The sequence below is a fragment of the Phalacrocorax aristotelis genome, chromosome 2, assembly GCF_949628215.1.
Source record: "Phalacrocorax aristotelis chromosome 2, bGulAri2.1, whole genome shotgun sequence".
NCBI classification, from domain to species: Eukaryota; Metazoa; Chordata; class Aves; order Suliformes; family Phalacrocoracidae; genus Phalacrocorax; species Phalacrocorax aristotelis.
In genome coordinates, this window is record NC_134277.1 from 27,682,554 (window position 1) to 27,710,102 (window position 27,549).

General features: G+C 38.9%; 1 protein-coding gene across 5 annotated transcripts in view; it reads left to right on the top strand.

Annotated features, from left to right (window-relative positions):
- PPP1R9A (protein phosphatase 1 regulatory subunit 9A) overlaps positions 1 to 27,549 on the top strand; it is a 154,923-nt gene that overhangs the window by 69,922 nt on the left and 57,452 nt on the right. For all 5 annotated transcript variants that reach the window (XM_075082855.1, XM_075082854.1, XM_075082856.1 and 2 more), the window contains exons 3-5: positions 18,727 to 18,859; positions 19,341 to 19,461; positions 24,161 to 24,265. In XM_075082855.1, the coding sequence (XP_074938956.1) occupies positions 18,727 to 18,859; positions 19,341 to 19,461; positions 24,161 to 24,265 (359 nt within the window). The remainder of the gene's footprint in view (positions 1 to 18,726; positions 18,860 to 19,340; positions 19,462 to 24,160; positions 24,266 to 27,549) is intronic.

The following is a 27,549-nucleotide window of genomic DNA, read 5'->3' on the forward strand; positions in this document are numbered from 1 at the left end:
ATAATACCGTTAACCTTTTGCCACTTACTTGAATAAATATAATGGATTTGTTTGCCTTCTGTTCAAAGTTTCCCAGAAGCATAATTTTGATTTTGTTACTGGATGTTAGGGAGGTGGAGTGTTCCCTGCTGCTCTGCAGGGAACTGTCTGCAGTTGGCACCAGGGGCTTTTCTCCTGCCTGCAGGAGAGGTGGGCAACGGGCAGCTGAGACGAGCTTTCCGGGGAGCATTGCTTTCCTCCACCTGCTCGCAGCCTGCCAGCCCTTCCTCTCAGCAAGGGGTGCTGTGGGTCCTCAGGCAAGTAGAAGCAGTGTGTGCTTGGGTTTTGTATGTACTTGAGCTGTGCCTTAGTGAAACCAGGTCTGTTCCATGCACCATCTTTAACCAGTGAATACCTTTTCATGGGTAAGATAGCTTGTAGTACCTTGACTGGATTTTAAGTAATGGGGAATATCATTAATAAAATATTTACTTTGGGAATAATATTTATATACTACTTCTCTAAAACTACTTACTTTTATTTGAGCTATAAAATTGTGACCTAAAATGCAAAATATGATTGATAACTTTGCAGCTTTGTATCAAAACATTTCTGTATCTTTCAGTCATTTTGCCTTAGATAATAGCATTTCAATCTGCCAGGCTTAAGTTAGGTAGACTTATATACAATTTTTCTCCTATTTCATTTCTCTTTGAAGTACTCCTAAATCTCACCAAAAGACCCCCACTGCTGTTTTTCTTTTGAAATTGTGATTTTGGCTTTTGGATTGTAAGCTTCATGCAGCAAATTGAGCTGCTGCATCCCCTCTGGCCAAAACCGACTTCTGCAGCTGTGATCTTTTCTCTGGTACTGAGGAGTTATGCAAGGTGTACCCTGTACTAACTGTCTACCTTCAGTCTTGCTCTTGGCTGGTAACCCGGCTGATAGGCATACTGGATCTATTCTCACTGTAATTTGTGGCGTGGTCAGGCAGAGTTTGGATGGCTTACTGAGCGTTTCACAAAAGCACATCGCTGAACTGCTGGGACACCTCATCCTACCTGAATACCCAAACTGCAGTCAAAAAAATATATTAAAAATGCAAAGTCATGCTGTAGGACTTTCAGCACTTAGGAGACTATTGCAAGAAAACATTTTGCTGTGGAGCACATTAAATTTTCCTTTTTTAATAAACCCAATTTAAGACAGACAGACAAATGAGACTGAGTCCATGGAGAATGCCCCTATTTCTCTTACTTAATTAACCAACACATGCAAGCTGCTGGGTTTGAGGCTTCTGTCTCTTTCAGCATAACTTGGTGTGTATTTTATTTTACCTTGTTATTAGTAATAGATTAGAAAGTATTGAAGACAACAGTTTACTGTAAAATTATTGCTTGCATTTACTACCTGGTATCATATTGGGTTTTTTTCGTAGCCATTATTTGAGAAGAGCTTTTTCCAGTCTTCCACGTTGTTTCTAGCACTTCAGGACCATACACAGTGACTGTCCTGGGTGCATTACACTCACCACGTTGGTTTTACTTGAGTGGGCTTTGTTACCAGATGTGAGCTCTTGGTTTTGTATCATGGGGTTGTCAATGAACCTCACGAAAGGCTTCAGCTGTAGAGGAGGTGTGATATTTCCATCGCTCAGTTACAGGCGCTCTGTGCAGCAGGCTGCATTAAGGATCTTACACATTAACGACATGCCATGGAGACGGTAGGCAGAGGATTTATTTGTTGTAGCTGGCATTGGCAAGCTCTTACGCAATTTGAGGTAGCTCCCATGAGGGAGGGTTAACCTGGATTCAATTATCTTGCATTGCACACAGAGGGTTTTTCATCTAGGTGATTATCATGTAGCAGTAGTCTCTTGCTGACTAATTTCTGGTTCCCTACATAAGTCCCTACTTAATCAAGCATTTTTTGAAAGGCAAAGCGACAGCTTTAAATTATTCTTACTACTCAGTGGAAGGATTTTTGTCCTGATCTGTTCTGACAGAAATCAATACAAGCCATAAGACAATTAATGTTTTGGTAGAACAGAGAAAAAGTTTGAGTATGAAGATCCACTCTTGTATCTAAAATGCATTTTGCATACAGGTGATGGAACCCATTTTGGGCATCTGGTTTTCAAGCACCTATCCTGGAAAAATCTTACAACGGTCTGCTGGGTTAATAAAATAAAAGTTCTTTCCTAAACAGAGGCATGATAGCTTTTCCATAAATCTGCCTCTTGTTAGCTAGAAGTCATAACATAAAGACATAACAATTACAGTTTGTATTTTTATTGTGCCGTCTTTATTGAGTTACATTATGACATTGATCAGAAATCAAATTAAGCTTAGGGCATGGAAGACAGTGTATATTCACCATCTGAAAGCTTGAATTTAAGGCAGATTATAAGAGCTGCCCTTTTGGCAAGACAGACAGGCTTTTAACCCAAAGGTAGGTAAAATAATATTACTTTAATACTGCTTTTATGAGGCCCGCCTGATCAGATAAAATAATTTTTAAAACTTGAGCTGAAGCAATGTATCGTACCTTTCAGGATAAATAGGCAAAAACACATGATATATTCAAGTTGCTTTTAATTTGAAGTACTCTCAGCCAGTTTTTAGTTAACTGTCGTAACATTACCAGTTCTCTGCATCATTTTCTGTGACAACCACCTACTGTTCATGTTCTCTGTGGTACCAAAACCATTTAGCCATTTGGGTTAAAATGTCATTTGGAAAGTTAAGTAAAATGATAAACACCCACCACTGTCCAGTGTTCCAGTTGCAATTTAAAACTTGACTGCCCTTTTCTGCTCCAGTATTTTGTGCGCTGCTCTCCTTTTTTATGGTAACTCGATGCTTTTAGCAATGGGGGTGCTCATGCTTCTGGAGATCTTTGAATGCCAAAGGGGCAAGATTTTCCTTTTCTTTGAAAAGAATTGGAGAGAATCCATTTTATATTTGCAAAATCCTTCGTCAAAACTACGTTATTTGGTCCAGACCCAGGAAGGGTACCTGCATGGCCTGTGTGTGACCCTTCCGCGCAGCTTTCTCACCCGCGGGTGGGTGGACACCCGTGCTCAAGCAGCAAGAACGCGTTCATGCAGCTGCTTTTTATCTGTGGCTAATCACGTTGGTCTTGAGCAATAAATATGTTTGGATACATTTTTACCTTCTGGCATGCACTTTTATTGGTTTTACTCTTGAATAATCTGCGAAAACATTTCTTCCCTTCAAGACTAAAATGGTTGATAGCATGTTTTTAAACACCGTGGTTTCTAATCTTACTTTACTGTGAGGAATTGAAAGCCAAAACTTGAGCTGACTCATAGACAGAATTGTGTTTGTGGTTTAGTTTACTAGTACAATAAAAAGACTTTTTAAAATTGTCATTTCATGCTCTTTTCCAAATATTTTATTTGCAAGCAAAAGGTGCTCCTTTGTAAGTTTTTTTTTTCTTGGTTTCTCAGAGTGTTTAATCAATAACAGTAAGGTTAAAATTAAAGTTTTCAAGATTAAAGTTTTACCAGCTTGACTGTTTTGATGTCCAACCACATATTTATTTTCCCACACTACCTGTATCTAACTAACTCCCTCATCCAAGACAGTGGTTTTATTAACTATTGGGTTTTTTAGGGGTAAAAAGCAGCCAGGAGTTACATATGCTTTGTCTGTCATGCAGTTACCCAGTGGTTGTTCAAGTTATCACTTGTGGTTTCCTTGAGCAAAGCCAAGTTTTGTTAGTAATACTGAAGAAGGACTTGCAAGGATTGCTTCAAATTTTTTCTGGTTTTCCTCATGTTTGATCTATGGAGGGTTGATTAAGAATAATAGTAATGCCCAGAGAAAGAATCCTTCAGGCATTGATCGATATTCTTGAAACCATAACTATAAAATAGTATTTTAGAAGATGTGCTTCTAAAAATCTTGGATGTGTAGTGTTTTTTTTTAACTAAGAGATTCTTAAGACTAGCTAAGGTTAAGTGTAAATGTGTTCCAGCAAAGTTTTGTAAGGTTGGCTTGCTGTCTTCCTTTGGTTGTTCATTCACAGCTCTTAGTTTAGGCAAGAGTCACAACCTTGCTGATTTCTTTAGACAATGAACACTAGCTGACTTAAAAACATTTAAATGTCAGGATGTCTTAGGTATTTGGGTATGTTCTCTTTATTCATTATTTTAGACTGGAGTAATGATTAAAATCATGCTAAGATTATTGAGAGGCTTACTGTATTGGGTTTATAGCCTGTCATACACAGATTATACCCATTTTAATTTGTTATCTGGAGTGTGTCCAGCTTCCACTAAATGGTGTCTGTTTTACTTTTAAAGGAAATGTGCAGCTGTGTGTAACCAGAATACAGTTACTGTGAGTGACAGCGATACCAGCTGTGTGCTCCACACTTCAGCTGGTGGAATAGCTGAACAGCACTCTCGTAGATGCCCCTGCTCTGTTCACTACATTGACACAACATACAGAGAGGTTCTTCTGTAGCTTTTACAGTTCTCTGTCTCTGCCATGATAAACAGCACTTTCTCCTCCTCTGTTTGGGCAAATCTGGACAGAAAACTAAGCCTCATGTTTCAGTTTCCCTCACAAAGGTGGAATATTTGTCTTGAGCTTTGATTATTTCTGTTTGAAGCAGGTCAAGAAGTTCCATCTGGAAGACGGAAAGCTCAGAGAACTCAAGTCAGCTATAAAGGTGCAGGAGTTTGTTGGCTATACGTTTGCTTCCACGGTCACCTCTGCTGCTGGTGTGTGGCGGGCACAGCAGTGGGCTCACATTTAATCCATGTCTTCATATCCAGTAATAGGTGTGTACAGACATGGTGCCCCACCTGCTGCTCTGCCTGAATGTAGCCATGCATGCTGGGACTGTTAAGGACATGCACATGGAGATGCTTGTTCAACCCCAGAACAGTAAAGCAAGGTGTTCCTGTGGGGGAAAAAAATACACCAAAACTCCTTAAGAAAAATTAAAAAAAACCCAAAACAACAAAACAAAACCAAAACGCACACGTACAAGTGCATCCTCCCCATTTCCCACAGCAGCCAGGCTGAAACCATTTTCTTTCTAGAAGAGAGAGGGAGAGGGCAAAAAGGATATATTTCCTACTCTTTACTGATTTTTGCTCCTGTAGCTTCCCTAAGTTGTAGTCCTGCATGTTGAATGACAGGAGCACATGAGGAGTCAGGACTCTCCTCTCTCATCAGGTGTCAGCGGGGAAGGTTCACACTCACTCTTCAATGTAAGGAGACAATACTGATGGGGCCAACAAAGGTTTTCTGCTTTGCTTTTTTGAGGCACAGCAATAATAGCCCTGCAAGCAGCATCGCTGAGCCTTACCTCAGTGTCTTTGGCACGCCGTGCCAAAGACGTGGGAATCTTGGTGAAAGAATGGGGGAGTTGTACCAAAAACTGGGGTGCCCACAGCCTGAGCTCCACTGAGCTCCACAAACGCCTTCTCAAGATGGACAGTGCTGGGTGCTATGCTTTGCATTTGGTTCTCCAGAATTTCAAATCCATCACAGATTGGTATGTAGCAAACATCTGTAAAATCTGAAGTTATGCATTAAATTTGGGCACAAAGAGTAGAATTGTGTAAATACTTCATGCCAGCAAAACTCATTGTAGTTTCTATGCTCATTTAGTTTTTCCACAATATGAGTGAAAAACAGTAATAATATAGACTCCAACCTTTTCCTCTTGGGTTTGATGAAGTCAATTTTGCTATTGATTTCAAGGGAGTAATATCAGACTTTGGGCCTGATGTCATAGCAAATGTTGAAGTTGAAAAATGTCCAAAAATAGTGTTGAATTGAGTCACTTTAAATGTATTTATCTTGAATCCCCACTTTGTGGCATTATTGCTGTAGTCTCATCCCGAGCTAGCATTATTCATTAATACTGGCTTATCCCCATGATCCTTCTTTCTCTTTGTCTATTCGATATTCTGCGTGCACACATTTGTAACCTTCTGTTTCTTGCTCCGTTAATACCATATTTTAAATTGCACTTAGAGCTGGTGCGTTTGAACCAGTTACGTAGTCAGACCAAGGAACCCCTGTTGCTGGCTTGTGTTAGGGTCTCTGTTACCCCGCGTACCGTATTAAGAGGTATTAAGGAGACTGAATTCCTCTGGAAATACAGACTGTCTGATTTTTGAAGCATTGGTGTGATTAACTGTAATGTAATACACTTGGTATGAATGCTTAATGGATAAACATTCTTTTGTTACTCTGGGCAGTTTTACATCTTACTAGGATGCAATCCATTGTGCTAAACAGTGCAAATGTGAAACTGTCTTTAGAAAAACTGCAGTCAGCCAAAATGAATTCTGCCTGCAGGTGCAATTAAGGGATTGGTAAATCTACAATATGAAGTAATTGAGTAGTGATCTGGCGCTGAGAGTGCTGCATTGCACTTTCAGTTTGAAAGATGTTTACAAAATACAGCAAACCTTGTGCTGTATTACAGAAGCTTTGCTGTTAATCCTCTTAGCCTCTGCCTGTTTGTCCATTTTTATACGCAAGCAATGGCATTAACAGGCTGGACGGCTGGGTTTTGGGGGGAGCGGGTGCAACGCTCCTACTGAATTAATGCAACGCCCCATTAATTGGTCTCTCTTATATCACTGCATGGTGATGTTAATTTGAATATAGCAACAGGCTACCAGAGGCTTTAGATTTCTTAGAATCACAAACATTTTAGTCAATGTAGAAAAATACCTGCTTGTACTAGAAACTAAATAAATACCCTCTGTAACATATTCCACCTTAAATTTGGGGATTATGTTTACCCTGTACAGAAGGCCGGTTGAAGGACTGTCTATATCTAGTGTCATACTTAAGCTATGCTTCAACTTTTAAGCCTTGTACTTAAGTAATGAATAGCCTGTGCACTGACACTCTGCAGAATTCAAGACATCTCTGAGTTTTTCTTAATAGAATATAATAGAATTTCCCACAGTCATCTTAGACCATGGGACTATGTTTATTTAGTAATCCAACCTCAGTTAAAGAATTCATTAAGTAAGAATGTTTCATTAAAAAAAAAATCCAAGCATTTCTTCATTTAAGATTTTTTATATGACCTTAGTTATTGTGAAAGGTGATGGTGGCACAGCTTTAGAGATTCAGAAAGGCTCCCACCACAGTCTGACATGGAATTACATTTGCTTATTGTGCCTTGGTCTGAAGCAAGGCTGTAAAGTCTTCTGGTTTCTGGCAGTGGAGATCCTTCTCCCTGGCTCACTCGGTCTTTGCTGCATCTGCAGCAGTATCGGTAAGATTGCCAGTTAGTACCAAATGCAGTAGCTGCTAGGAATGAGGCAAGGTAGATGAGGGAGTCATGAAAAGCCTTCGGCACAGTTGCAACTTTGCACCTCAAAAAAGCAGAATAGGATTTGTATTGGTCACCATAATTTGAGAAAATTGGACACCAAGTCAGACTGTCTCCACCTAACTCTTTTCTTCCACCTCTGCTTTCTTCTCTGTCTTAGGTAAATGGATAGCTAGCAGTGTACTACTTATAGTACATTTTTAATATATATATTTATATATATAAGCACGTATTAATTTTTGTTCAGTTTATAAAATATGTCATAAGTTCACAAGAAAACTCGGATGAATTATCTCTGTATAATTTATTCAGGAAATCTAAATTAATGCCTATGATCACTTTTTTGTGCCCTTTTTTTCTCTGAATTATTTTCTTAACAGTTCTGACATCTGTAAATGAATAAAAGGAATTCCTTGTGAAATTTTGGTTTTGTAGATACATTTTTTAGTTAATATGCAGGTTACACAATTTATCTCTGCTGAGATTTATTTTAAATAGAAATAAGAATGTTTTATGAATAGTCAATATTTCGTTTCAGGTGTTTGCCTCTGAGAACACTTGTGGCATTTTTACTCTGTGTTTGGACATCTTGAATCGTAGGCTGAGGGAGAATGAGACGGCTGGGAGAAGAGGCACTGACATGTTGATTCATCGTGACACTGCTACTGTATAGCAGTCTGTACTAATTGGTACCAGAAGCAGCATTTACTCTTGGCTAGCTCATGTGTCACACTCTTGAAGGCAGTAGAAAAATAGCACCCTCAGTTACGATGTAAATTGGCAGTGATGCAAGGGTCTGGAAGAAATACTGCTGCAGATTCAGGAATAAACATCTAGGGACAAAAATTGCAATGGTCCTTTGTGCTCTCCTATCCGTTTATACTTGCTTAGACACCAAAGGTCCAGACTTGAGGCTGTACTGTATTATAATTAACTTGTCAAACTCAGCTCACTACAAACATTCTTGTTTGCATGCTTATTTTCATGTTCAAAGATACAATGAGTTCTTGAGCATGCTGGTTTGTTACCTTGGCAATAGAGGGGCTTGCCAAAAGAGTGATAAAATTCATCTGCTGTCACATTGGCAACAAATTTTCTTCTCCAATATTCTTGTCGATATTTTTATAATATTTTTTGTATAGCGTGGCTATTGATGTGCCATTGTTGCAACTGCTTCTTCATTCTGATGGATGAAGACCCACTCTCGAGGCGTAGGCAAATCTTTTTGCTTTGCCCTGAAACAGGAGTGCAGTTATAGTTAGCCAAAGCCATTCAGGTTTAAAAGTCAGTACTGCACTGCTGTAGGCTGTAACGTGTTAAATTGCTGTACCTAGATCTGTAATCTGTCCGGGATCTGTGAAAGAAGTCTGGCAGGAGAGACATTCAGAGGAACCTTGAGCTTTATGGAAATGAAATACAGTGGGATTTGTCTCTTGGCTCTTTTCCCTGCAACTGTCAGGCTACTGTCGTGAAAATTACAAGGCGGGTTTTTTTTTCCTGATTTTTATTCTCTATTTCTAAATTGTGGGTTACTGGCCAAAAATAGACAGTAGAAGATTTAAACAATTGCCAAGCAAATTTTTGTCGGTAGCTTCCAGTAATACAAAGTAGAGTTTAAAAAGGCAAGGTTAGGGCAAAGGAATGAATTACATATGAAGTGTACCTGTGAGCACACAAAACTTAAAAAGTCTCTTTGGGATTCATAAATGATCAGTAGGACTCAGGGGAGTCACATCACTAGTCATTTATTCATCCCATTATACTGTTGCTTCCAAGCTGCTGCATTACAAAAAACAACCCACTGCCCAAGAAGATTTAGACCCAGGTTTGTAACTCATCAAACAGAATTCAGTGAAAATCATTTAGCATGTACCATTAATCTAAGAGAAAAACAGGACAGTATTGGAATTTCCCATTTGTAATAATGGTTATGACAACAAAATAGTGAAAAGGATGGAGACAAAAAAACCTCATGGAATTGTAACCGGTCACTATATGCAAAAGAAGCAGGAATATTCAGATTAAGACCATTCAGATATATTTGTCAACTCCAGGTTTCAGTGCACTGTGCTCTTCTACTTGCTTAGTAGATTAAAACTGAGACACAGCAACCCTAAAAGCCATGCAAGTTGCAAATTCCATGCGAGCCATGTTTCAATAACCAGTGAATCTTTTTAAAAGTTTGACCAGGGTGACCCTTTCAGGACAAGCAAGTTGAGTTACTTAGATTGCCTTCCAGCAAAAGGTAAGCCTAATGTTCAGATACTCTACAAGAGTTCCACGCTGAAAGCGTGGAAAATGAGTTTAATAAAAAAAGAGCAGGGAAATGTTCTCAAACTTTTTGTGTTGAAGTAATTCGATATTTGCCAATGAGTGAACTGTTTGGGTTTTCAGGGTTGCTATGGGAAAATAGCTGAAATTTTTCAAGGATTGGTTTAGAGGCATATTTACCCTCAGCAACCTAGAAGCCATAATTTGTTGCCTGTGTAGAAAAGAAAGAATTCATGTCATCTGTGTTTCTCATGACACAATATTCCTGTTCACGTGAGTAGGATTGCTGTTCCAAAGGGCAAGCCCAGTCTACGAGGACTCACACCCACAGGAGACAGTACAGTCTCCACTTTTCACATTTTCACTGTATGCTAGATCAAGATTGTGAACAAGGATACAAGGTGTTGTATAATGAAGAGTCCCCAGTGTTTATGAGACCAGCACTGCATTTTCATAGAATCATAGAATTGTTAAGTTTGGAAAAGACCCTTAAGATCATCGAGTCCAACCGCTAACCTATCACTGCCAAGTCCACCACTAAACCATATCCTCAAGCACCACATCTACCCTTCTTTTAAATACCTCCAGGGATGGAGACTCCACCACGTCCCTGGGCAGCCTGTTCCGATGCCTGACAACCCTTTTGGTGAAGAAGTTTTTCCTAATATCCAACCTAACCTTCCCCTGGCACAGCCTGAGGCCATTTCCTCTCGTCCTATTGCTTGTTACTAGGGAGAACAGACCAACCCCCACCTCACTACAACCTCCTTTCAGGTAGTTGTAGAGAGCAATAAGGTCTCCCCTCAGCCTCCCCTCCTCCAGACTAAAAACCCCAATTCCCCAATTTCGTATAGCTTCTTACATATAGAAATATTAATTTGTTTTCAAAGGAACGTATCTTGTTCTCAGGTCCCTTAAAAAGTATGAAGAGATGGTCCCACTTGTTTCCAAAAGGCTTTGGACCCTTAATCTACCCTAAATAGATGCAGCATGGGAAAGTTCACATTCTACCACTGCAAAGTTTATTTTAGTCAAAGTTACAGCCTACAAGAAATTCCCTTTCAGCAGGAGTTTGCTGTCAATAAAAGTACTTGGAGTAACTCATTCTTGAACTGCAGGACACCTTCTCTCTCTCTCTGGTTTTGAACTGCTTTTGGCAGTAGCGGTGGGGCAGGCTGTGTCTCAGAGGGTTTTGTTTTGTTAAATGCTTTACTGAAATATTGTCCTGGTGCTTGTTGCTTTGCAAAGATGTCATGTTCCAAAGTCCGAAAGAGGAGCATTGCTTGGCAGTGGCTTCAAGTGTAATTAGCAGATGACTGGAGATGATCTGTGTCGGGGGTAGACTTAGACTGGGTCAGTGATATACGCTATTGTGGAGGAAGGATGCAGAGGCATTAGAAAAGTACAGGTGAAGTCAGAGGGGTATCTGTTCCTCCCCGTGAAGGAGGCAGTAGCTCTGCTGGTTCACCAATGGAGTAAAAATGAGAGCCAGTGTCTGGAAAACAGGAGTTTCTCAGGACTCATCTCTTTTTTGTAAGACTTGAACTGCTGGATTTTTTGCCTCCCCCCCCCCTCGACTGGATATTTTCAGAAGGGAAAGAGTCCCTTCACAAAGAATGAGGAACACTCACCCTAAGAAAAGAGCATCTTTTATCTCCTCGTTGATCCTCCTTAGAGTAGCGCACACAATATAGGATTGTTTTCAGCTGAGTGTTACTATAATTTTTACTCATCCTGTACTTTACTTATCTAAGTAAAACTTTAACTTACCTTCAGGGAGCAAGGTTTTAGATAGCACTAATATGAAAACTTAGTATTTTCAGGAGATCTTAATGTCCTTTGTCATTTAACTTTCATCTGTAATGACACAATATTAGCCAAATAATGATCAGGAAAATTCTTTATGTTCTTAGAGATTACTCTGTAAGAGCAGATCTGTATTAGCTTTGGGTTTACTTTTCAGTACCAGGGCTTATTTTTACTTGCTAATTACACTGACCTGTCTTAATTAAGAGTAACAGCATGAAGTATTCACATGGGGCACACGTCTTGTTTCCAGCAACAGTGATTTTTGTATTTTTCTGCTATGTAGACAAGTGGTGATGTAAATTGTAACAAAACTAGTACATCAGCAATACAACAAGTACAAACTGAGTTAATAATAAATGATAGAGTGAATAACTTCACTGATTCTAGGAAATTATGTAATGGAAATAGGTGTTTTAAAGAAGTCACACCTGAAACTGAGCCAAGTAGCGGAAAGACAGGGTAAAAATTGTATTTGTACACAGAAAATCTGAGATGACAGAGAAAAAGAGATATCTGAAAATTTGGCGTTCTACTTGATTTAAGGTGCCAAGAAGGCCACACTTTTGTACCAGCATGTCAGTGTTGAGCTACATGGAATTTAAAATGCTCAGGTAAGGGATTTATAGTGGAAGAGTGGTTCGGTGCACTACTATACATTGGTGCATCCTTCTTGGAAGAACTTGCGTGTTTTAGCTGGGTTGCTTTCAGTCCCTGCAGCCCCTCCGAGCTGAAGCAGTAGGACCTTCTGATTTAACAGTAATAAATGCAGTGGAGAGGTCAAAGAGAGTGAGCAGGTATGTCCTACTGTTGTTGATACCAGGAGACAATCCATTAGTAACTACCAAAGCAATTTGAGTTCCATGTTTGGGCCTGAAACTGCACTGTATAAAATTTAAGGTACTAGTTTCAGTGAAATGAGCTTAAGGTGAAGTATGCCTGGTTGTGTAACTGCTTTATGCTGGCAAGCAAAACCACAGTCATGTCGCAGGCCTAATGAGTGCGTGTTATTAGTCTGTGCATTTTAATGCATGTGTCCCACCAGGCAGTGCGACTGTGGCACTGTTTGGGGTTAGCATCAGTTGGGTGCCTCTCCCTGTAGGCAGGCCAGGTGCAGGACATGCTGCGGGAGCTGTATGGATACGAGCTGAGATGTGCTGGTGCTGCTGCTGCAGGGCAGTGATATTGTGGTTCTTTACTAGACATGGTCTTATGACTGTGCTAAGAGACAGAAGACTTGATAGTGTGTGCTAGTTACCTAAAGCAAGAGTATCTAGAGATAATACTTTGCAGTTTGTATCAACAAATTGAACAGTTTGACTGTGCATGGCAGCAAATGACAGTATTGCTCCTGGCTGTCTGTTATATGTCAAAAAAGGTCTCTGTGAGATGGAGAAGTCTAGGGCCCAGATACTTTAGGATTTCAGAAACTGAAATCTGCTGTGCGCTTCTTTCTGCTGGAGTTTCAGGCTGCTCAAGTCATATCTTTCTCCTTCAGAGCTTTCTGAGGAAAACCCCAGCCTTGGTTTTGGTGTTAGACGATCAGTTTCTTTCAATATCGCAACTGTCTAATTCCCATCTGTGTTTCATCCCTGCAATTGCTTCTTGGGAAGATCTGCCTCCTTGGTGCTTCCCTGCTGAAGCGTTAGTGACAACTGATGCCCACGCAGGCTTTATGGGAGCGTGAAGCCAGGAAAGCTGGAGGGAGCCTCTGGTGCTCCTCCTCAATGGGTGACTCCCTTTGACTGTGACCACATCAGACATCTGTGATGTGACAGAGTGACCACATCACAGAGAAAATATTCTTTAAAAGAGAAGTCAAGTCACCTATTTCAGATGTTGTCAGAGTTTCCTCTCCTCTGTGAAGCTATGCTGTAGAGAGACTTTCAAGCAGAAGATAATGAATGGTCAAACTGTGATATTTTTCTCTCATTTAGTGTCTTGAGCACAGCTAGAGAGGTTATCCTCAGTTGCAGAGCACAGCACAGGAGTACTTTTCACAACTGCTTGCGCTTCAAGTGCAATGCTGTAGGTCAGTGTCGCGTCCGTAAACATTTCTCATTCTTATGGCTTTTCCTCACTTCTCTCCCCCCAAGGAAGTTTTTCATCTATCCAGAACAAGAGCTGATTGTAAAACTATTCTGAATGAAATTGGCAGCTGTCCTGGAAATGTACCTGCTTCTCCTCGCAGAGGGCAGGGAGGTGCTATTGCACGCTGTTCTTCACTGAAAGACCTGAGAAAATACTGAAGTTTTTCTGTATGTCTTATGTCAAAATTACTTAGCCACTGTATTTCCTTATTTGGATTCTTGCTAACAAACATAACAAAACTTGTCTGAAATTCCAGCTGTTACTGCAATTAATAATAATGCTTCTGATACAAAATATTTATTATTTCCGTCCATGTCTTCATTAAAGACAACCTCTGGTTTTCATCTTTCCCAAAGTCAACAGGGTGTATGTGGCAGAACCAGCCAAAGGAAACTGTTATTACTGTCATTATAATTAAGGTTGCCAAAGGATGTATCCATAGTGTCAGGTTTCTATATTCTCCCAGTTTCAGTGCAGGACAAAGAAGTTTTATTCACTTGAGGAAGAAAATGGGTGATAGGAGAGATTACAGTTTGTGTTCTAAGGTCCACACTCTCCAAATGTGGAAACTGTCAGTGCGGAGTCCTTTGTGAATGTCCCACACCAAATACATAGCATGCCTTGGAGGTGGGTTATAAAACATAAAATATAAGGCAGTTCTGTAGTTATTCACCTTCCTGTGTTGGATGTTTGCACAGTAATGATGTATTGCCAGAAGAAGACCTGATCATTCTCATGTCTTCGCACCAGGATGTACAGAGAGGTGACCCATTTGGTTGCTGCTGCTGTCTGCGAAGAAGGCGTGGAATAAAGGTGTTCCAAATTTCTGAAGTTTTAAAAATGGCATACAAGAAGGGTAATAATACCAATTATCACTGTGATGGAGCTTGTTGTATGTACTAAAGCAAGCATCATGCACTAAAGCAGTGAGCATCATGTGTTCCTTTGGGAAGCCACATTCAGTCCCTTGACAGTCTGTGGCTGCTGTTTCTGGAACCGTGGCTCCATGCAATCAGTTTCCATCTACTGCAGTATTTTTCTGGTCTTATTTGTAAAATGGAGTATTAGAACCAGAATGTGGGGTTTTTGTCTGAAGTAGAGTCTGCAATATTGTGTTTTATTTTATATTTTATTATATTTTTAATATTTTGTTGTGATGTGTTTTTCCTAGATTGCGCTCTCTGAAAGGGAAACAAGTTGTTGTGTATGTGTCCCTGGGGGTGCCGCCCAGGGTGCCTAACAGTAATACCTGCTTCTTTGATCACACAGTTTGTCATTATTTTGGTGCTGGATGAATCACTGATGACCCTTTTTCTTTCACTTTAGAGAAGACAGAATTATGTTCTGTTAATTACAGCGTTGGAGCAAACCCATCAGTTCTTCAGGGTTTTTTGTTTTGATGTACACATTGAGCTTTGGTATCCATTGAGTTGTCACCACTGTCAGTGGCTTTTCATTTCCGCTGTTGCTGGATTACAAGTGCCATTGTAAATCCTTGTAAATGTCATAGGTGAATTCCATGAAAGCTTATTTTTCTCTAATGGAGAGGTACAACCAAAGATTCAGATGGTGTATTGGATTTTCCAGAAAAAGAGCTTTCTATAAGTAGTGGCTCAGGAGACTTTACTGTAGTGGGTACTTGGCCAGAGTGAGGGCAAAACCAAATCTGTAAAATCACAGGGAATGGGAGAATTCCCGTAAGTCTGCAATCCCACACGTGCTGTAGGAAACAGCAGCAACAGACTTGGTGAAGTAGGTCTACTTAAATCAAGTTAAGTGTACTTTGAGGAAAAGTTATAACTCTTATTTTTAGCAAAGTCTTGAGTGACAGTTCTCATGACTGTACTAAGCAAGCAGTTCGTTACTATGGTGGATAGACTGTCTCACAAAGAAAGAAAATTTCCAAGCACAAATTTTCTTTTCTTCATTTTAACACCCAGAGATTCATTTAATAGAATCAGTCAACCATTAAATGTGATCGTGCAAAATTAGATAAATGACATACAGAATATCCTCCTTCCTCCCCTAGTCAAAACACATGTTGAAGGCAGTGGGCAAGATAGTATGACCAATGTACAAAAGACAATGAGTTAATGCCAGGTAGGAAGCATACACTATTTTACCTTGATGCTGTGAGTGATCCTACAATCTCAGATTGAATGCTTAGGTAAGATACCAGGTTAAGAGTGGCATGATATATTTGGAGACATAATGATAACTGTATTCACCACCACCGGTTTCTTTCATTCCCTTCTTGTGTGCAAGTCTAAATATTCCAAAACAGTCAGCAAGATCCAAGAAGCCATCTCTTCTGTCTAATCTGGTTCAAGAAAGATCATCCCAAGCAAGAAGTCAGTATATGATTTGATGCTTTGAACGAAAATTATCCTGAAGCATATCCAGTCACTTTGCAACAAATCTGGAACTGCTACCACAATATACTAATGCCAGTCATTGAACAAAGGGAAAAGAACAGGGCCAGTTAACATGATGAAAAGAAGTCCAGAAATAAATATACTGTTTGTGTGGCATACCTCACCCTCATCTAATCTTTGTCTTAAGTAATACTTACCTGCCTCTCTCACCATTGTTCAACAGCTAATGACTTTATCTACATTGTCCTTTATAAAATCCATCTCTGTTCCATATTTGAAACACAGGTCTCTCTCCTGATGCTGATAAGTGAGGTAATCCAAGCTAAACTCACAGCTGTTGTGTTTAACCTGTACTTTCTAGCATGACCGCTGGATTTCTGACCTAAAGGTTTGTGGTCAGACCTTAGCTCACTAATGTTTTAATTGGGTCTAGCTCCGCTGATTGATCCTTATTTTGGTTGGTGTCAGCATGATTGAGGTTGGGTTTTGAGCCCTTAGTGGGAATAGTCATCTTTGACAACAAACCAGAGAGAAGGTTAGCTACCAGGGGAGCTTACAGACCAGCCTGTGGCAGGGCTTTTTGTTGCTGTTGAGTGGGCTTTTCTGACTGGTCTGATCTATTCTTGTGTCAGGGTGGAGATGTTCATTGAGAGTCATATGTCTCACAATCAAAATGTAAATGGGATGGCCTTCTGTCCCCTACCTGCTTCTTTTTCACTACATACAGGCTAGCATTAGATCTATGGGTTGTCTTCTAGCTTGATATGGCCTACATAGAAAAACATGTTCCTGGTTCTTTCTGTCTTCAAGTGTTCAGACCCATGGAGAAGCAGCAGGCAGGGATATGTAACATGAAGAAGGTTTTATCTTGTGTAAAAGAGGTTTGTGAAAGACACGGAGTAACAAAAGACTTTTCAGAGCTCCCCTGTCAGGCTGTTAAGCGGGTGTGGATAGCTTCTGTTTTGTTTTCCATTTTAACTGGGAGTTCAAACACCCAATGGGGTTAACAGCAGGAGCAGAAATTAATACATCGTTCAAGGCCTTTGAAAAATAAGCGATGCAGATGCAGTTATTGCATTCAGAGGCAGAAGCTTATGGAAGGAGTTGAAGGTGATCGCTTACATTTTGAAGGGGTTGGCTGTTTGCACAGTTTCTCTGTTGGTGTGTTGCGTGGCCAGAACTTGCATATAGATTTAGCAGGTTATTTTAGACCAAGTAAATTGTTACATTTTCTTATGCTTATTTCTGCATCAGTGTATTTTCTCCAATCTTATACATACTAAAGCAGCATAAAGTATTCAGCAGCATTGGACAGTGTTTAGTATGTGACTTATTTTACTTAGCTTTTGGATATATTTATGAATGCTTCTTAGCAACACAAGTTAGTTAAAACAGCTTTTCTCTTGCATCAATATCACTAAAAATCAATGTGAGTTTGTGGATTCTTGTAAAACGTTTATCATTTTGGTCTTCTTGGAAGAGGCAATTTAATAAGCCTTTTTCATCGATGTAAAATACCTGAGTTAAAATTTCCATAGAGCGGCTAGCATCTTTTCTGTTTTAACCACTACTTTATATAAAGCTGGGAAGTTTTTTGCAGTAGCTTTGCAGTAGCCATAACACAGTTACTATACCTATGATAGTATTGAATAGTATTTTTGTATTGCAATTTTAATATATTTACTATTTATAAGAAATTAATCTGCACTAACAGCTTTTTGGGCAGGAGAACCTCAGGTGGAAATGAGCCCAGCTGCTGGCAGCGCACTGGGCAGCAAGCTGGCATGCTTGCTCCAGGGCCAGTTGCTAACAAGCCTCCAGGCAAGGCTGTAAGAGAGCAGGCTTGTTGAGTTGTGTGGCTACATAGCATGGTGCAGTAGTTTATGTTGAAAGAGAAACAGTGACATAGAAAAAACATGGCTACATAATTGTGTCTTCTGTAGGGTGTCTAAAAGAGGAGAGGAGGTAGGGGAAATTGTTTTCCTTTATTTGAGGTAATGAGCATGATATATGCATGGGACTGAAGTTCATTAAAATTATTACCACTAATAATGTATATTCTTTCATAGCTGCCAGATGTGGACAGTTAAGTGAATTAGGCTGGCAAACTCTGACTTCTAAAATATGAAAATATGCTTCTCCTGACTGTTTGAAGTTCCTGAAGGTCTGAATAATCTCTGATTGAAGGCCATGTTCATGTTGAAAGTGTGATAGAAAGTACCGTAAATGATATAATCAGGTTAATGCAGTCAATGTTAAATTACTGCTTTAGAGCTGAAGTAAACCTGTAAACCTGGCTGGTTTAAAAAATGCCCATGGCTGTGTATACTGCTCTCCTAAAAAGTTAATACGTAATATGGAGTATAATCTCTAATGGTATCCATAGACAGCCTAATGTAGATTAGTAATCTTCGGTCTAGGTTTGGTTAGATGAATGCAAACTGGAACTTCATTAGGATAAAAGACTGAAAGAGAGACTGTGTGCAGATCATCAGTTCAATGTATTTTGCTTTTTCCTGTCTGTGAATCTTTACTAATAGTGCATTCTTAATAAGCTGAATTATTTTAAATAATGACATGTATAGGCCAACTTGGTCATTCAAGATCACTTTCTGCATTTATAATCACAAACAACAAAAATCAATCGTGTATACTTAATTGACTTTTGCAACCATTCTTGCGATTACACTTGGATGAAAAAGCACAAATTTAAAAACCTGAAGTTTGAATAAACAGGAGAAATTTGTCGTTTAAAAGTCTTTTTGAACTCTGCAATGTCACAGGACAAAAGCAGTAGCTATTTTCATAAGGTAGAAGTATTTTTGGAGTAGGTTGTTAAGTGATTTTTGGTCTGTTTCCACAGGTTTTCAATACATATTCCAATGAAGACTATGACAGGAGAAATGATGAAGTTGACCCAGTGGCTGCATCAGCTGAATATGAACTTGAAAAGCGTGTCGAAAAGCTGGAGCTCTTCCCAGTTGAACTAGAAAAAGGTATGGAGTCTGTGTGCCATTTCTAGTTTCTGTGACACTGATCTACAAGTCTGAGGAAGTCTATTCATGCCTACAGAGCCTATCCTGAATTTCCATGAATCTGTTGTAGTCACCCTGGCTTTTTGGATTTCAAGAATTATTTGATACAGAATTAGAGAAACAGTTCTGAGACATGTAGTTTTTTATTTCTCTATCTGAATTCTTTTGTGTCACTCCATTAACGTATGATTTCACACAATGTTTTCATTCTCCACTGGAAGAGTAAACATCTTGGTTGTTCTGAGCTCCTCATAAGGGTGAAGGTAATTATTTTTTGTGTGTAATTAAAATAGTAGAATAATAAGGTTTTTAAAAGGAAGCAAAAGGATATTAATGTTATTGACGTGGAAAACCAAGAGGAACCAAAGCATAAATATTTATCTACCAAATAACTATATAAATCAAAATAAGAAATTTCTGCTGTCTCTTTCCTTTTTCACAGATGAAGATGGACTTGGCATAAGCATTATTGGAATGGGAGTTGGAGCAGATGCAGGCCTTGAAAAACTGGGAATATTTGTCAAAACAGTAACAGAAGGTGGGGCAGCAGAAAGAGATGGCAGGTAAACTAGACTCAGTATTTGGAAATTTTCCCAGCAATAGTTACTGTGAATTATGATTTTCATAGGAAAAAGCTGTTTGCTTAATATATGTCATGGTAATTCAGAGCTGTAAAATTCAGAGACTTCCTTGGTATGGTCCAAATGCCTGATGTAGTTATGAGAATACATGAGTTTGGTGTACTGCCCTTAGAGGGTTTAAGGAGAACAGGTTTGCCAAAGACATGTGTTCATGACTACCTGAAAACCCAGATGCTTTAGCGTGAGGAAGGCTGGAGATCCCAAACTGTGCATCACTTTTGAAGGTAATTTAGATTTTAAAGGTGTTGAGCTCCCATGTGTTCTCTTGGCTTCAAACCAGCTTTAAGCAATCAGTACTCATGAAAGGAGTTCTGTTCAACATTTGATTAGGAGAATAATTACTGTATCTGAATGCTTAAACTCTTACTAAATACACCTCCTTCCAAGATCACTAACACAGACTGTTACTGTGTATTTCTTATTATGCATGGTCTTCTGCTCCAGAGTTCAGTTTTCATCCCTACAGCACTGAAAGTACATTAATCAATTGGAATGGGAAGCTGTGCCATAAATCTTGTTCACTAAAGAAATGGTGTTTGTAGTCTTACACAATGCTCATATAAAACCTGGTGGCTTCTAGAATTGCTTACTTGCAATGTGCAGGTTAAAGAATTCCTCTTGAACTTACAGGATTTGCTGTCTTGTGAGACAGTTATCTGTGTATTGCACAGTACTTGCCACAATCAGACCAAGGTTTCTTATTAAAAGTTAGAAAAACACTTTACTATGTAATAAATTAATAATGAAAAGTATTCTTGAACACCTTCCAATCCATGTAATTTGTTGGTTTGTCCCAGAGCATACACTTTGTAAATTTGCATGCAAATAACATATTACTTATCTGATACATTCGCAATTAAGTCTACTTATAAGCATTCCCTACTCCTATTTTTAACTATTGCTGTTTTGTTATATTAGTTATAAATAATACCAAACACAAACACAGGTAAATAAAGTAAGAATAAATGCTAAAAAGTTAATACCATCTTCTAAAAAAATGTATTGCAGTAACATGCTTCTTATTGATGAACACCTAAAACTTTTCAGCTAGGCAAAAGATTGTTCTGCTGCGGAAACCCCACACAAATTAAATCAGAAGGCTGTACGTGGCAGGGGGTTGCAAAGTTTAATAACATTGCTCTGAAACTACTGAAGTACACACATCAGCCTTGCAGTAGCTTTACAGAAATAAGATACCAGGTTGAAGGCTAAGTACTGATTTATCATAGGCTTAAAAATTATGAAGGGAAGTGAAGAAGCTGACACCTCAAGATGTCATGACTTCATCCATTACTTTAAATTTAAGTGAACGTTTTTCTGAAAGGTATGCTTGAGCTCAGCCAGGAGGCATTAAGCTCACAACTGGAATTTCTTGAGAAATTCTCTGGTTGAAAATCAGAGTTGCTCACTACTGCTCTATGATGATCGGTATTTTCTGTTCCTCTCATTATTCACATGTTTGAGTGGGCTACAGAAATTAATGTTCAATCACATATCTCTTCTTTCATTTCCCTAGACGGCACCTGAAAGGAGCTTGTCAGCTGAGAAAAATAATATCTTTATTTGACCATTCTAATATTTGTGTTGGTTTTCAACTGGCTGAATGCTCAGTCAGCTGAGAAATAGCCCTCTGATTTTCTCTTTGAGAGCCTGACTGATCATTCACTTGGGAAAGGGATGTGTAATTCTCTCAGTCAGGAGCAACCGGTTCTGTAATAAAGTGCATCAACTGTAAAGGGTGTTGTTAACTTCATCTTTGTGAAAAGCCTAGTTAATCATTAAGACTGATAGCAAAACAAAGTCTCCTAACAGAAAATAAAACTGTATTTCAGCAGTTGCATCAGATACTCTGAATAACTACATATCAATCTTCAAGCAGGCTCTTCTGAAACTACAATTTAAAACATTACAATATCTGTGGGATAACTCCCATCTTTTATTGAAAGACCCATTGAATTGTGATATAAAATAGTTGCCTCGCATGGAAACCCAAAATCTGTACTAAGGGGTTTCTCAGTGATTGAGCACCGCTGGCTTAATTCATGTCGATGCAAACAAACAGGTAGTGTTCAGTTGTCATATCAAAAGGCATTGTGTGGCAGTATTAAACCAAGGAGGGTGCTTCGAGATGAATCCAAAGGCAAGCATGTTGGTAAGTAGTAAGACAGAATATTGATAGTGTGTAAAATAAGAAATCAATCAGACTGAATATGAAAAAGAAAAACTTCCCCTGTATGAATTCATAGCTGCTTCTTCAAATTCTTGTGGTGATGAGTCATTCATGTTTTAAAGTATTTTGATAACATTGAGAACAACAGTTTTGAAACGTTACACAGTTCTTAACTTGAAAAATACTCTAAACATTGTTTCTGCACAGGTTAAATTTTTCAGTTCATCACACAGAGCAGTAATTATGCAAGTAATTTGTTCAACTTTAGTTGGTTCACTTCTGTAGTTGCTACTTCATTGAAGTGCTGCTTCATATAGGCGAAGATTTAAGTCATGACCATTAGAAAATAATTGTCAGAAGAATTACCAATTTCATTAATGATAAAAGCAGTTAAACCTCTATAATTCAGGCTTTGCCAGCCTGAACCTAATTTTTCATTCATGTTTGAAATTAGATTTGAGAGACAGAGGAAGCCTAGAGCTCCTAACAGAGGGGACTCCAAAGGGAAAGCTGCCCAGAGAACATGACTCTGAGAATATTTTGGTGTAGACGGTGCCTGAGTGGCTTGTGTGGCGAGTTAGGGCTAGGCTTAGAGGTGCAGAGCTGCGGTGGGAATGGGGCTGGAGAGGGGATGCCTGAGGAAGAGGAAGGCAGCCAGAGTACGGCTGAGAGAGTATTTTAGTCTGGGCAGTACAGAATGTACATGGCAACTAACAGGAAACTTCTTTTTTAATTACATGTAATGATATAATTTGAATAACAATCATGTCAGTTGTATGTTGTTTTATATGTACATATGTTTATTTATAATTAAAATATATGTATGTATAAAAAGAGATAAGTTTTGGAGAAAAATGGCCATAAAAATAAGAGTTGGAAATGAATTTCAGAGCTGTACAAATAAGAAAGCAGGAGATAAGAAATATACCTGAAGGACAAATGGATTCAGACTGAATTGCAGCAGATCAAGATAGAGCCACTTACGAAGTTGCAGGCAACAGTTCTCTAACATGACGTTTCATCACCTGAAATACTGAAGTTTTCTTGGAACTCCTGTGGCCATCTGACTGCACCTCATGTTTCCTAAAGAAAAACAAAAATTTTTACAGTATTGAAATACAATAAATATTAATGTGATTGGTGCATTTATTAAATGCTCCAGTGAAAATGGAAATAAAATTCTGAGATTAAAACACCTGATGTGATTTTCAAGATAGGATTTTACAGGCTGTCACAAAGATAATTTTTTCAAGGTTTCTTACAGATAGAAGGGAGATCCTTCCCAGAACACAGTGATATTCTGTGGCGTGAGGCTGCCAAGGAATAAATCTTGTATTTCTTACTCATCAGTGGAGTTCAAAGAACTGAAGATACTGCTTGAACACCTGTAGAACTGCAAAGCATTGCCTCAGACTCGACAGAGAAATTAGTGTACCTAGTCAAAATGCTTCAGCCCTCTTTTGAAGCCTCTGTTGTTCTTTGAAAAGAATTCTTATCACTAAGATATCCTAAGATATTAAATAGCTTAATTTAGGTGTTTTCATATAATTTAAATGGGATTCTTTCATAGCTGTTTCTTGGTTCCTTTGTAAACTGTATCATTTGGATCAGTAGTGTCCATGTAAGTACTTGAAAATTGCTCCCTTTCACTAGTTCTGAATGTGTGTTGTTTTTTAAAAAAATTTTTTAAACTGTACAACTTGGTGCATTTCTAGAGGACATTTTAGTATAGCAATCTTCCTTCCAAGCATTTGTAATCCAGATGAGTCCTGCTCTAGGGATTTCATAGCAATGCTTGCTTCAGATAAAAGCAGCATGTGTTTTATTCCGCATTAAACAGTGATTTGACTGTAAATAGGTATTTGGTTTCAAAGAGAGTCGTCATTAAATCAGTCCAAGGTCTTGTTACTGCGTGCAGCAAGATCCCACTTAGACTGGGAATTCATCTTTTTGGAGCAAGTTAGATGAAATATTTTAAGAGAGTAGGTCACAATTAAGTCTGATGTACAAGCTCTTTTCTCCACAGATGAGCAGGTTGTTTTAGTTAAATATCACATTTTTTTCCATTAGTGTGAAATACCAGAGCTATGTCTTATGCTGTTTTTCAGGATTGGCTCAGGAAAGAATGATATAAGAATTGTTCAAGTATCTCATTTAATTTAAGTCATATGACAAATTCAGGAGTTTGTGTTGCTGTATTTATATAAAACGAAAGTGACTGCATGATTGATGCTATTAATTGTAATGATAACTTTGGATCTGGATTTATGAGATGTCAGTGTGCAAGGAATTGTGCATTTTTCATGTTTACCTCAATCATTTTATGACTCAGTTTTTGTTTAAAGTCTTTGTTTAAAATCAAACTAAAGAAATCTCTGTATGCCAAGTTTTGCTGAAAATTCACCAAGAATTCACACAATTATTTATGTATTTGTGGTTTTCCCCTGAAAGGATCCAAGTGAATGACCAAATTGTGGAAGTTGATGGCATCAGTCTGGTTGGTGTTACACAAAATTTTGCTGCAACTGTTCTTAGAAACACCAAAGGGAAAGTCAGGTGAGTACTTCAGAAAAAAAAAAATTGTGATTGAATACTTAAGATTACCTGGCTTCTTTTGCAGGACTGTCAGTATGCCCAGGTGGAATCAGAGTATTTTGGCCTCTTTGTGCCTTCTCTGCTTTTATCCCAAGACAGGGATGAGCTGTTGTATTACAGATTTTTGTTTTGGCTTAGAATTTTAAAATACAACCATTGAAACAAGCTGAAATTATACATAGAAGATGACTCTTCACTGGTCTAGATCTCCATGGACCTCAAACTGTATGAGCTGGAATGATGAAGGTCATGGGTGTTGGTCAGATGGAAACTGTGCTGCCACAGATCTCCTCCCTGCTCTTCCACTGAGGAGACTGGCCATGTTACTGCCCCAGGGTTGGGGGTGTAAGGTAGTGAGCACCCAGATGCTCGCAGATGCCGCCTCGGCACAGAGGAGAAGAGAGTACCGGATGCAATAGCGTTAACAGCTATCAAATTGAGGAGAGTATCATCTCAGCATTAATTCATTGAGCTACCTGAGTCCCTGCACCATCTCTGTGTCTCTCTCTGTTCCTACGGTGTGGTTCATTGAAAGGTATCCCTGTAAAAATCCATACAATAATGAATAGGCTAGAAAACGTAACCTGTACTGCAGGTAAAATTCTGAACTAATGTAAATACGCAGCTGTAAAATGTTTGTAAGTTAACAAGAACATTGTTTCCCTAGAATTGAACTGTTTTGCCACTTAAAAACCTATGCAGTCACATAGCTTTTCTGTTTAATAGCTTATTAATTTCAGTAAAGATTTAACTCTACAAAATAAATCAAAAAATATCTTTGGCATTGCAAAACAACAGCCGTTCTGTAGTCACCATTTGGTTCTCTCTCAAAAGCCTCTCTAGGGAATGCAGCTGAATTCTTTAATTAGTGAGTTCAGGGCTGACTTCTTTTGAACCATGACTAAAGTACTGGTGGTAATATATGCAGTCCCCCTCAGATGGTGGTGCTGTATGCTGGCGTTCACATTTCCAGTCTAATTCCATAGCTGTTCCCTCATGGCATTAAGGAATAATGTTGGGATGTGGATTCTGCAAAGAATCTTGGGGGTGGCTGATTAAGGTTTTATTTGAAAGAGGTTATTTAGGAAAAAAGCTACAAGAAATTGTAGTGTAATTACAGGTTAATATATTTTTGTGTAGCATTTACATTTTTAGTTACATCAAGTACTATTTCTGCAAAGGCTCACACATGCTATGAGTGTTCCTACTGAGTTAACTATAAAAATGAGTATGTATTTTATTAGGTTTTCTGAAGAGTTGGGACCTTTGAACGTAAAATCCTTATGACAGAGAATAATGTATTCCTGTGTTTCGGCACACAAAACAAATGCTATTTATATTTTATGTTTGATGTTTTAGCTAAAAAAAAAAGAAAAAAGAAAGCGCTCACGTAAAACACATGTATTATATACATTTAGAATTGGCTTAGTTCATGTAATTATTATTGCATAAGTTACAGAATAGAATACTTCCTTCCATGGAAAAATAATGGGTTTGGAGAAAGGAAGAAACATAAAACAATTTTCACACAGAATGCTCCCAGAATCTTCACTCAGGAAGTAAATTACAGTCAGGCTGGTTGCAGTCTAGACCCTTTTGTCACAAAATAGTGGACTGTAAAAAGTATTTTGTCATTGTTGTTGAGCTCACATTGACAAGTGCGCTATGTATCCTGTGCACTGGGATCATTGGCTTCTGACAGGCCTCATTTATCAAGGAGAGATGCGTGAGCTTCTACATTTGTCCTTGTACGTAAGCTTAAGATGTTGAGCTTTCACAGGAAAAAAAACCCAGTGCATTAATGTCACAACTAGATAAAAATCCAGCATAAAATAATATTATATTTAAAATAAAAGTTAAAATACTTTATAATATGAATTATAATATAAAATAATATTAAAATATTATTAAATAAAACAGATATATAGGAATCTCTATGCATACTGGCATACTGTGTGGTTAGCAGCGTCTTACTAGTGTATATGTCTAATTAGAGGACAGGAATGAGTAGAATTTGGTGCGACTCCCCCTGTTTTTGTTTAATGTAAAACTTCATGGAAGGAACCTCAGAAAGACTACTATTCTGCTTTATGCAGGCCAACTAAGAAATGCGTTTTTTTTTCCTGGTTTGTGGTAGGCTGGGAGTAAGACTTGGTGAGATGGCTAAGCACTGTGTGGCGCAGGCTCCTGCCTGCCTTTTGGTCAGGTCTTGGACTGTTGAGTTGTCTGATGCTCTGTTGGCACTGATGAGCTTTCTTGGTTTTAGCTACTCAAAATCAGAAATGGTTCCAGAAAGGTTTTTTGGGGGTAGCGATTTCAGGATGCTTGACGTTTTAGCTTCACTGTAGGCTTAAACATTTGCTTGTAAAGTAAGCAAGAGCTAATATTGATGAATTTAGATATGAAAGAAGATTATATATTATCTTGCTGACTGTTTTTCTTTTGCTGTATGACAAAAAAGCCCTGCCTGCTGCTTGTTTTGTGGAGAGAACAATTTTTCTGACAGACCTTCTTTCCCACTTACACCTGTGTTAGAGCTGGCATGGAAAAATCCTTCATCTCCACCCTGTTTGGCAGACAGGCTCACCTCTGCACCCGAACTGCTCCAGAACCTCAGGGACAACATAAGAGGATCTTCTGGGGCAAAATCCCTCCTTTGCCCCCAGCCGTCACCTCCTGCCTGTTGGCGGTGCAGGGAGTGGTGCTTCTGACCTTTGAGTGCACCGTTCCGGTGGCAGCTGCCATTAATGATCCATGTCACTGCAGGAATCAGGAGCAGTGGAAAAGGTTGTTGCTATGTAAACGCCTTCTGCTGTTCCTGTGGCGGGTGTCCCAGCTGAACTACAAGTGTGTAGGCAATGTACAATTGCATGTCCCCCCTAATTCAAGGCAAAGCAACTTCATGAATCCTCCTTTCACAGGGGAAATCACACACGTATTTACTCATGTCTGCTATTTAATAGTGTCAGTTTAATGGATTTTATAGAATTGTTTATGTAACTATAGTTACCTTGTGGTCATAGCATAAACTGTGTGTACCTTTCTTCTGCCTGGTGTCCTGTACACACAGAGATTTGTGTGCATTTCACTGGCATGACGTCACGTTTATAACTCCCAGCATTACATATATGCAGTCGTTTTGTCCTTAATCTAGTCAAAGTGCACGCTAGTTTTGTAGCACCGTTCCGGTGGCAGCTGCCATTAATGATCCATGTCACTGCAGGAATCAGGAGCAGTGGAAAAGG